Raw genomic sequence first — 12,378 nt, forward strand, 5'->3', positions numbered from 1 at the left:
CCTCCTTGAACTCTATAGTGCATCATAGAGAGGGCACACCATCCACGCAAAGGCTCACCATGCACCCTAGGGGGCACATCTTGCACCATAAGGGGAGCATCTTGCTTCTACAAAGCGCATCATGATTCCAACAACACATCATAATCACATCCAGACCAACACCAATTTGCAATGCATCTAACAATGCCCCCAACACATTTGACAATGACACACACCTTGTCTCCTTGGAGGAGCATCTTAAATTCCTAGGGCCACATCTTGATGCCCAAGGTTGGCCACCTGCTGAAGCTTCATGCTCCAGAATGCCACCAAATGCTCAAACTTGATTTACAAATGTTAAATCACATTTAACACCAACTTTTCAGTGAACGCTTCACGGATGTTTTGTTTAACCCTTAATTCGCTTACAACCCTACTTTCATACTCTAACTATGGGCTAATTTAGCAAAAAAAAAATGATTTTTCCACTTAAAATTTGATTTATCCAATACCCATCATTTCAAAGCTACCATAAAAATTGGTTTCTTAATAGAAGTATAAATTGTTTATGTAGCTTTGTTTCGTGCATTTAGCATTATCATCGCGTCGAATTGCGGGCCCTAATTTCCGCATAGATTATCCCTTTTACAAGTTGGGTACTTGGGTTGCTCTGCACTGATATCAGATCGATGGCAGTGGAATTGGGGAGACAGACCGAGACATCCGTCGTTGATCAGCTAAATAGTGTCACGGAGATGGAAAAGCCGGTTGGAAGTCGGCCAGTTTGGGGTGAAATTGAGCTAGCCGAAAGGTAAACTTTCAATATTCATACCTCTTATCTTGTATAACCTAATCATCTTTACATATTTCCGCAATTCTCTATTACGATCAAATTCCACTCGTAAGAACTTTGTTAATCGTTTCAACATACCAATTTTGACTCCCTAAAGTCGCTAGCAATTTCTCGGGCAAGTCTACTGTCTGGAAGGCCTAAATCGGTCATGTTTGGAGAGGGGTACTACACAATTTACATCGAACTGTAGATTACTTGGATCAAATATGCCATATACTGTTTTTATTCAATTAAAAGATACAAATATCTGCAAAGTAATGCACGATTCTAATATATACTTCACCACCTTGCGATGCAGTTACCTAGTTTGCTCTATGTTTGAAGATGCATCATCATCAGCTTCTTCAGTTCTTAAACGTTTATGTGACAAAGAACACATGAACACAGTTGTAGATGATGATATTGAGCTTAATGACATGCTTGAATCAGCTGGTATGGTGTTTGTGCAGTCCTTGAAGGAACTTGGAAGGTATTCATCTTTATAATTGCTCCTTCTAACAAGAGTTAAGAAGGGTAAAATAGTCATTTTACATGGAACATGGACCAAATTAGTCATGAAACTATAAAATAACAACCATCAACAAGTATTAACATGCATTTAACAATGATTTCTGTTTTCCAGGACATTGGAAATAATAAGTGAGTTAACTCAGCTGTTCGATTCACTTGCTGCCATTCCAATCCAAGTTTTCCTTGCTGGGTATTGCTCAATCATTGCAATAAGTCTTTTCTTTTATATATATATATATATATATATATATATATATATATTTATGTATTTAAGTATAAATTATTAATGTATGTGTGTATGTATATGCAATTGAATAATTGATTTGATGCAATGAGCCCTAATTCAAACAAAATACACTTTTTCAGGGTATGTTTTCAGATGCAAGAAGACCCTCAAGGGGCTCAAAAAAATCTTGAGGAATTTTTAAGCAAATGGAGATTTGTGGATGAAAAATATTATATTCTAGCAAGTTTAGAGAAAAAAACAAATACAACATCTTACATGGAAGGATGTGGCAATCGATTTGTTCTAGAAGCAGATACATATCTTCAAGTTGTTGAGGCATATATAACACTTCTCTCAGGGACTATAAAAGGCATAAATCTTGCAATTTCTTGGGTTGAGAAAGCTGCATTACCCGAGCATATACGCCAGGTAACCTTTCCTTCTAGTGCTATTTTCGATGATCAGAATGAGAAGGGCATTCATGTCTTTTGCACAGACGAGAGATTAAGACTTAAGAGTGAGTCTAATGGAATTGGGGAGGGAATGGTTAATTCCAATGGAATTGGATTCCATTGAATCGGTTTATGGTAGAATCCAATTCCATTGGATTCTACCATAAACCATAAACCGAACCAATACCCTTAAATGGGTATTGGTTCGGTTTATTTTTCCCTTTAGACACTCTGCTATTTACTAAATCACCCTCATGTGGTTTCAATTTTAGGAGCTTTTACGGCGTTTACATTCCATTCACTCTTCCAAGGATACAGGATCACAAGCCTCCACGTCAGCATTGGTAACAGACGAAAATGTAACCTCAAGATCTTCAAAAACCTTGGAATCCGTGAAACAAGTCGATGCAAAACAAGCAATTTTAAGATATTCCGGACAACGTGTTCCTACATTATGGTGGTTCCGGACCCTTAATGTAAAGTTTGGTGGGGTCCGGTTTGCAGTATCAAATGGAAGTATCTTGATCACGATTTTGATGCTTCTCACATACTATTATATGAGAAGGAAGAAATATACGATAACAAGGTACGATTGTAACATTTTAATATAAACTGCATTTTATAAATGTTGTTAAAATTCATTCCTATCATACACAACAACCACACATGATCATAGAATGTAGCAATTTAGCAGCAGTACACATATTAATGGAATAGATCACAAAACTACAGAAAATGGTCAATATTTGATTCGGTATATAATTAATTTTTTTTATATATATATTTGTGGTTGCAGTATTCTCAAAAAACAGGCCTTGTTTGTGAAGAAATCTGTGATAGACTTATGGCAACTTGCATTTTCATACCAAGTAAATCCATTAGCTGCAGTTGAACCTCTCATAACCCGTTAATTATAATGTTAAATTATTTGTTTACAACACTTTACTCAATAATGTTAATTATTTTTATCATCCAAGATCTGCTATTAATAACAATGTACTTTTATTTATAGCAGTGTATATTTTTTTTTTCTTATTAGGACATTATACTTCGAAAAGTCTATGCAATTTTTGAAAGTTTGTTTGTATCTTGATGAATTTAATTTGCTAAATTTTTCAAAAAGCATAATGTTGTAATAGGAAGAAAATAGGAAGAAATGAAAATAGAATAGTTATACAATAAACGACAAATCAAATAGAGTTGTTTCTTGAATTTAATGAAATTGCACCAAAGTTGGTTGCAAAAATATAAAATAAAATCTTAGAGTAAATTATGGAAATGGTCCCTATGAAATTATAAAATAAATCTTAGAGTAAATTACGGAAATGGTCCCTGTGTATGACGGAGAATTGCAGTTTCAGTCAAAAAGGTTTTTATAACAATTTCGTTCTTAAGTATGAGATTTGTTGAGGATTCGGTTTCACATCGACTCAGTTAAAAACTGAGGTTAAATTCTTATAAAATATTATTATTTAATATTCAAAAAAATTTACACTGAATTGAATATTATTATTATTATTATTATTATTATTATTATTATTATTATTTTTAAAAATAAAATTGTTAAAATCAATTATATGTAAAAGAGATAATCACTACAATGATTTCAGATTTTGAAATTATGTAATGTGCAATATTTGTCATTTGCACCAAACAAATGTAAAAAAAAAATCAATTTCTCTCCTAACTATATGACATCTTTTTATGCTTTTGTATCATAGTGTGCTTCATATTTGGTAAATTTGTTATTTTGTTGTTAGATTCACATCAAAAAGTAGCATTTTGGACTCCATATGTATACTAAGGTATTTTCATAAGGGAAGTGATTCGTACACAATAGTTTTTTGTCATACACAACAATTTATGTATTATAGAATTGTACAATACAACATTTTAAAGCATCAATTGTTGTGTATGGAGAAAAATTGTTGTGTACAAATCAGTTCCCTTTTCATAACTGATAACCATTCACAGCCTACTTAAATTACAACTCTCATGATCATAACGTCCATTTAATGAAGATACGAGTATTTTCCCATGGTTCACATCTTCCACAATTCACCAATCCTCCATATTTCTCCTCATCTTGTACAAAATTAAGAATAACAACGCACTTTGACTTTTGTCCCATTTTCATCAACTACCTCCTACTATCAATATAGTCACTCATGTGCTTATCGACTATAGTATCCCTTTCATCAAGATTTCATCCATCAAGGACGTAAAGTATATGTTATTGCTTGAGTACAATTACCAGGTTACAATGCTAGCCAAGAATGTGCAATTTATTTTTCCTTCTCAAGAAAGTGAGTATAGGGATAAAAATGGTGGTGTTGGTCGTGCTTATATTAGTCTGTATCTACTATTAAACCACTTTTCTTTTCATTTTTCACCACTCTAACTCAAACCTTCTATATTCAACTCTCTTAAACATTCAACACTCATTTACCTATCTCAAATGTCTTCCTCAAATGCTTAACTCGGTTCCCGATTGTACCTTGGAGCACGACTGAATAGGTGACTTTGGCTCGTGCATGGGTTAATGTATCGGAGGACCCGTTGGTTGGCATCTAGGAAAGCGAGTCATCTTTTTGGAACAGAATCATCCAACGTTTCCTCAACGAAATGAATCGAGGTCTCTACTAAGCATAGATCAAATCTACACCTAATGGAAGAACACGAACAAAGCAGTAGTACAGTTTAACGTTGTGTTAATAAAGTGAGACATGATTGGCCAAATGGTGAAAATGATGGAACGGTGTTAAACACTGTTATTGAAATTTTCCGCCAAGAAAAAAACAATCATTTCTGGTATCTAGAATTTTGGCAAGTTGTCAAGGGATGCACAATATATAATATACACCCGTGTTACTTTTATGTTTTATGATTCCTATGTTTTATTTTCAAGTTATATTTTATTATAATATAATTGCCTTTTAGTTTAATGAAAACTTTGATTTTGTGTAAATTAGATCGTTTTAAATAACAAAAAAAATGTTGCATAGATGACAAGAAATTAAAGTGGTGTGACAACGTGACAATCTCTCGACACACATGATAGATATATAGTAGACCATATATAAGTATCTTATACGAATTGAAATAAGGTATATGTGAAATTAATGCTTGAAAAACTAAAGGTAACCCGTATAAGTCTGATAGAAAGCCTTGTATGAGCCAATTGTACATTTTCATTCTTCTAATCATGTTCATTTTCTTTCCTTCTCTCTAAAATCTCTTTCTCTCTCATGCCCTTTGTTCATCCCCACGAAAATCCCTTTCATCTTCTGGCTTTCTGTACCCCTGCGGCAGCCATCATTGTCCATAATCCATTGCTTTTCCGGTGGGCGCGCACTTTCCGTGCGCGCACCACTGCCAATCTCCGCCATTGTCATGACGGTGGCCCATGCTTATGCCCACCTTTTTCATGTTCTCATTTGTATTTCAATCCTCCACTATGTAAATAGTTCGGAATCCGACACCCTTCTTGAATTCAAGAATTCTGTTACCAATGGCAACAAGCTAACCACTTGGAACCCCTCCACCATCCCATGCAATGGCAACAAACCCAATTGGGAAGGTCTTCTTTGCACCAACGACGCCATTTCGGGTATAAGACTTGAGGGCAAAGGACTCGGTGGCATCATTGACATGAACATCTTGATAAAATTGCCTTCTTTGATAACGATAAGTTTTCAAAACAATAGTTTTGAAGGAGAATTCCCGGAGTTCAAAAAGTTACGTGGATTAAGAAGTATTTTCTTGACAGGCAACAAGTTCTCCAGAGAGGTTCCTTCGAACGCTTTTGAAGGGATGAGGAGGCTCAAGAAGCTTTATTTAGCGGATAACCATTTCAAAGGTCGAATCCCTTTCTCACTAACCACATTACCAAGGCTAAGAGATTTGATGCTCCAAAATAATCAGTTTGAAGGTGCGATACCCGTGTTTGTCAGTGATAAATTAATGATCGTAAACTTTGCAAACAATCATCTCCGAGGTACTATTCCGAAACGCCTTCAAAAGTTTCCCGCAAGTCAATTTTCTGGTGAGTTATTTCATTTTAGATTAATTCGTCCATGGTGAAAACCGAAAAAGCTTGTGAATTTTTGAAGGTTGTGTACGTTGGTCATGATGTCTTTTTGCCTTTAGGTAACAGCGAGCTATGTGGACCACCATTGAAGAAGTGCACGGCGGAGATCCCCACCAGCACGATCATCTTGATAGCATCGGTGGTGGTTGCAGCGTTGGCGGCGATCACTTTAGCTTTCTTAATCCTGCGACACTTTGGCACATCTGCAAAAGATTCCTTTCAAGTACCACCAACTTACGTGAAGGGAACTCCATCTGATCACCATGATAAGATGGAGCAAGGTCGTGGTAAAACCGCAGCCAAGAAGATTGATTCATCCCACAAGTTGACATTCTTCAGAAACGACATAGAAAAGTTCGATTTGGCAGACCTGTTAAAGGCGTCGGCGGAGATACTTGGTGGTGGGGTGTTCGGATCAAGTTACAAGGCCGCTCTCACTCGTGAAAAAGTGATAGTGGTGAAGAGGTTTAAGCACATGAACAACGTTACAAACAATGAGTTTGTGAAGCATATGAGAAGGTTAGGTAAGTTGAATCACCCTAACTTGGTACCACTTATCGCATTTTACTATCAAGAAGAAGAGAAACTCTTTGTTGCGAACTACGTTCAAAACTTCAGCTTAGCTGTTCATCTTCATGGTATGTTCGATTTTCCTAAAATATATGTCTATAATCATATACTTAGCAACGTTGCAAGCTAATTGTTATTGAAAACGTCTCAGGAAGGCGATCTAACGTAAGACAAACACTGGATTGGCCTACTCGGTTGAAGATCGTGAAAGGTATAGCAAGAGGGCTTCTACACCTCTACAATGAGCTTCCAAGCTTGATCGCACCTCATGGTCACCTCAAATCATCAAACGTTTTACTAAATCCAGAATTCGATTCGCTCCTTACAGACTACGGATTGGTTCCTATAACAAACCAAGAACAAGCACGAGATGTAATGATCTCTTTTAAATCACCAGAGTACAAGCAACATGGACGTATTACAAAGAAGACAGATGCATGGAGTCTTGGCGTGTTGATTCTAGAGATCATGACAGGGAAGTTCCCAGCAAACTCGTTCCAACAAAGCAAAGGTGGCGACACAGAGCTTGCGAACTTCATGGACTCAATGATGAAGGAGGAACCGACGAGTGACGTATTGGATAAAGAAATGGGAGGGTTTGATAAGCGTAATGAAGGGCAGATGTTGACGTTGTTGAATATAGGATTGAATTGTTGTGAACCTAACATAGAAAAGAGATGGGACATTAAAGAAGCTGTCAACCGGATCGAGGAGGTGAGAGAAAAGAATGATGAAGATGACAACATCAAACATTCAAAAAGATGACCGTGGTTGAGTTTTAAGAAGAATTAAGGATAGAGTGGGATTTAGATTATAATGACAAGGCATGAGGGTTGAAGTACCACTTCACTAAACCAGAAAATGCAAGTCAAATTCGTTGTAGTAAGGTAAAATTATGGATTTTAGGGGCTTAATAGGGTGTCTCTGAACCTAGTTATAAAATCTAGAGTTAATCATGTATATACGTTTTTGTAAGAAGATTATAGTAGTCCCAATAGATATTTTATATTTCAAAGATAGATATGTTGTACGTCCTTATATAAACTCGACCTTATCCACTTTGTTGCATATTACCCTAAATGAATTATAAGCCCAACGAAGTTTCTAAACCGTTCAAAAAACTTCAATTATGTTTTGTCTGTTCAAGAAAACCCAACGAACCAATGGCAGAGCTTGAAGTTTTGATTTGGGGGGGGGGGGGGGGGGGGGCGAAAATAGAATATGTATAAAAATTGAAGAACAGGAGGGGGCCAAAGTCAAATTTTATAGTTTTAGGCATAATATGTAACTTTTTTTAATGTATAAGGACTAATTATAAAAAAAATAGGGGGGCCATAGCCCCCCTGGCCCTATATAACCTCCGCCACTGCAACGAACTTAACATTTTGTCTAAAAAAGTCCAACTAACTTACACTTCTCATTTAGGGTCAATCGACTAATGAAAGTCAACGAATGACATGGCTTATGACGTGTAATTAAATATCGGAAAATAACTTGTAAGACCAACGAAGTTTCAAAACCGTTCACAAAACTCCAATCATGTTTTGTTTGTTGAAAAAAACCCAACGAACTTATGCTTTTGTTCAATTCTCATTAGCGGCAACCAAATTCATTAGGTATAAAACTAGTTGGCAAATGACATGACATTATATTTAATGACATGGAATAAGCATATTAGAATTGCCCTTTATATATCGATTTAGGGCTTGGAGAAGAGAAAAACGAACGATGTGGGTGTTCGATCTCTTGTAATAGCTACTTCTTCTTCTCCTTCTCAATCGTTGATGTCCAACTCAAGATCTACAACGAAGATATTTGATGATGCAAACTCTTGTAGATGTAGACGCCCTTCTCAGATTTGGACATCTAGAATGGAGGATCTGATGGGTTTTAGGTAAAACAAATAAACTAGAAAACGATTCCTAAGTTCACATGCAACCTACTTTGGATCTATGTTTTAACTATTGAACATATAACTTTGAATTGCAAAACAAGAACCCTAGAGGAGGAGACTATTTTCGAAAATAACTAATTAGGGTTTAAGAGTTACATACCTTTCAATTGTTATAGTAAACAATTGATAATCCTCTTGAACTTGATCTTCTTGGAAGCCTAGCACCACAAATGTAATGCCTCTAATGGAATCACACCGAAGAACTAGCAAGAAGGAAACTAGAAGGAGAGAGAGAGAGAGATTAGGGTATGCAATTTCGGCCCTAGGGTTTCACCAAAGTAAGAGTGGCCAATTTTGGGAGTCAGGAGGCTCCTTATATAGCTGAGGGATCTAGGGTTTAGGGAAAACCCTAATACTCCTTTGCTTGGGGCCTAAGTTAATCCAAGGCCTTATCCAAGCCCCCTTGGACGAAATCATTAGGGTTTCCCCTATGAATTTCGTCCACCTCCTTCCAAGGAGGTTCTGGAACCTTCCACTCAACTATTTGATAAATGCAAACTAGTCCCTGCACTTTATAATTAATACTTTTAACCCCAAAATTAATTCTGATTAATTTCTGGCTAACTATTAATTAAACATAATGATTTCTAATTAATATATTAATCTTTTAACATATTAATAAATCATTTATATCAATTTATTAATCTTATAATAAATCAATATCTCTCCTTTCATAATTTCCTTGTCCAGTTGCTGGGTTTGAGGGCAACCCAAAAGGACTGTGCTGCTATCAATTCAAGTACATACCAATTATAGTTATGGGCTTAGACACCTAATCCAACAGTCTCCCTCTTGGATAAGTCTGTAACTATAATTGCTAGTATGACTTCTAAATTTGACCAGCAAATTGTAGCTTCCAAAAGCTGTTGCTGAACTCTGACCCAGTCAGTTACGTGTCCTTAGATAAGTGATCATATAATCCTTCGTTCTGCAAGATATCACCAGATATAAGACATGGAATGTAATCAATCTCTTTGTCCAGAATCTATGTTTCCCGATTTCTGATTTGTGATGATATAGGACTTCTAATCCACATCAATTTAGTCCTGGCTGGGCCCAGCACATAAGTCAACACCAAATCATCGAGGGGCCCACATATATCTATTTTCCCGTTAGGGCAAAAGGAACGAATAAACGTTGACTCATATGCTTGTATCTTTTACTCATCAAACCATACATGACAATACGTTTTATAACACCAGGTTACTGATGCGTTTTCGTATCACCAATGTATAACCGAATTTGCAAATTACAACTCATATATCTTCGTTTCAAAATTATAAGATATTATCGTCTTAGTATTACTCCTGATGAATTCCATGACGTAATACTTTGAGCGAGGGTTTATCCAATACTCAAATCTCAATTTCTGAGTACTCATGAACATTGCAGCAATTCTATTGCTATGTCTAACTCCCTTAGACAATCTGCAATCCAATTCATGACAGTCTTAATTCACTACTTACTTCCGAAAGTACGAGTGACTGTGGAGTTTGAATAATTATATTATTTGGGAAGTAAAACATGCAAAATATGAAACACAATAATAAACAATTGACAAAAGGCAGTAACCAAACTTATAAATAATACTTTATTATTTAATCACCAAAAGTCAATTACATTTACTTTGTTACAAGTTTCAGAACAAAACTAATCTAACTACTAAAACTAATATCATCTCTCAGTCCAATGCTCCGAGCATGCTGAATATGCTTAACCCTACTCAGACCCTTTGTGAGGGGGTCTGCTGGGTTGTCTTCAGATGATACCCTCTTCACAACAAGATGGCCTTCTTCTACTCTATGTCTTATGAAATGGTACTTTCTGTCGATATGTCTGGTTTTACCATGATCTCTGGGTTCCTTTGTTAAGGCAACAGCTCCTTCATTATCGCAGAACAGTTCCATAGGCTCCTGGATGGTTGGAACAACTCCGAGATCTCCGATGAAGTTCCTCAACCAAGCTGCTTCTTTCGACGCTTCACTCGCTGCTATGTACTCTGATTCACAAGTAGAATCAGCCACCGTATCTTGCTTGGAACTTTTCCAAGTAACTGCTCCTCCATTCAATAAAAATACCCAGCCTGATTGAGAACGGAAGTTATCTCTATCCGTTTGAAAGCTGGCATCACTGTAACCATCTACTCTCAAAGTATCTTTGCCACCAAGCACAAGGACCCAGTCCTTTGTGCTTCGCAAATACTTGAGTATATTCTTAACCGTTATCCAATGAGCTCTACATGGGTTTCCCTGATAGCGACTGACCATGCTCAAAGCAAATGCTACATCAGGGCGAGTACATGTCATAGCGTACATGATCGATCCGACAACGGAAGCATAAGGTACACGACTCATGTCAGCTATTTCCTCATCTGTACTCGGGCATTGAGTCTTACTCAATTTGGTATTGCTTTGGATAGGTAGCTCTCCCTTCTTGGAATTTTCCATACTAAACCTCTTTAGTACCTTATCCAAGTATGTGCTCTGACTAAGTCCAATTAGTCTCTTCTTTCTATTTTTTGTCAATATTCTAATCCCAAGAATATAGGCAGCTTCTCCAAGGTCTTTCATGGCAAAACACTTTCCAAGCCAAGACTTAACATCTTTCAAGGTTGGAACGTCGTTACCAATGAGTAATATGTCATCGACATATAATACCAGAAAAGTTACTATACTGCCACTAGCCTTGATATACACACAAAACTCATCTTCACTTCTAGAGAAACCAAACTCTTTGACTTTCTCATGGAAGCAAAGATTCCAGCTGCGAGATGCTTGTTTCAATCCATAAATGGATTTCTCAAGCTTGCACACTCTATTGGGAAACTTTGCATCAACAAAACCCTCTGGCTGATTCATGTAAACATCCTCAGCCAACTTCCCGTTAAGGAAGGCAGTCTTGACATCCATCTGCCAGATTTCATAGTCATGAAAGGTAGCTATGGCGAGCAATATCCTAATAGATTTACTCTTAGCTACTGGCGAGAAGGTCTCATCATAGTCAACCCCTGGGGTTTGAGTGAAACCTTTTGCAACCAGTCGAGCCTTGAATGTGTGCATGTTTCCATCCATGTATGTCTTCTTCTTGAAGATCCATTTGCATCCAACTGTCTTACGACCTGGTGCACTATCAACCAAATTCCAAACTTGGTTGTCATACATGGACTTAATCTCGATGTCCATTGCCTCTTTCCACTTGGAAGCCTCTGGGCCTGCCATTGCTTCCTTGTAAGTAACTGGTTCATCTAAATTTACCAGTGTCCTATCACTGATGAATGTGTCACCATCTGAAGTAATATGAAAACCATACAACTCAGGTGGCACACTCACCCTAGTGGATCTTCGAAGAGGTAATGAGTTATCAACTGGTTCAACAGGAACTGTTTCCTCTGGTTGAGTGCTAGTGTCATCTAAGGTTCCTTCATTGGCTAACTCTTAAATTTCTTCAAGGTCAATGGTGCTCCCACTGTCCTCTTTGAATATGAGCTCTCTTTCTAGAAAGACTCCTCTTCGTGCTACAAAGACCACGTTTTCACTAGGTCTGTAGAACAAATATCCAAAAGACTGTTTTGGGTAACCAATGAACACATTTCTCACTTCTAGCTGCTAGCTTGTCGTGAGTCTCTCGTCTTACGAAAGCTTCACAACCCCAGACTTTAATATGTGCTAACGAGGGAACTTTCCCCGTCCACATTTCGTGAGGTGTTTTGGTAACCTTCTTTGTAGGGACAAGATTGAGGATGTG

General features: G+C 37.0%; 2 protein-coding genes across 2 annotated transcripts; both read left to right on the forward strand.

The window, feature by feature from the left end:
* The first annotated feature begins 550 nt into the window (after positions 1-550).
* Positions 551-3,107, forward strand: APEM9 (3-phosphoinositide-dependent protein kinase-1). The gene is made up of 6 exons (XM_079058662.1): positions 551-790; positions 1,131-1,301; positions 1,455-1,532; positions 1,709-1,997; positions 2,293-2,606; positions 2,817-3,107. Exons 1-6 carry the CDS (start codon positions 669-671, stop codon positions 2,929-2,931), a joined length of 1,089 nt encoding a protein of 362 aa, XP_078914788.1. The 5' UTR covers positions 551-668; the 3' UTR covers positions 2,932-3,107.
* A 2,131-nt stretch (positions 3,108-5,238) lies between these two features.
* On the forward strand, positions 5,239-7,738 carry LOC145125615 (pollen receptor-like kinase 4). The gene is made up of 3 exons (XM_079061048.1): positions 5,239-6,065; positions 6,170-6,748; positions 6,832-7,738. The coding sequence occupies exons 1-3, from the start codon at positions 5,414-5,416 to the stop codon at positions 7,443-7,445; spliced, it is 1,845 nt and encodes a 614-aa protein (XP_078917174.1). The 5' UTR covers positions 5,239-5,413; the 3' UTR covers positions 7,446-7,738.
* The last annotated feature ends 4,640 nt before the right edge of the window (positions 7,739-12,378 follow it).

Source organism: Lactuca virosa, chromosome 7 (genome assembly GCF_052849685.1).
Source record: "Lactuca virosa cultivar CGN04683 chromosome 7, Lactuca_virosa_CGN04683_v6, whole genome shotgun sequence".
In the NCBI taxonomy this organism is placed as follows: Eukaryota; Viridiplantae; Streptophyta; class Magnoliopsida; order Asterales; family Asteraceae; genus Lactuca; species Lactuca virosa.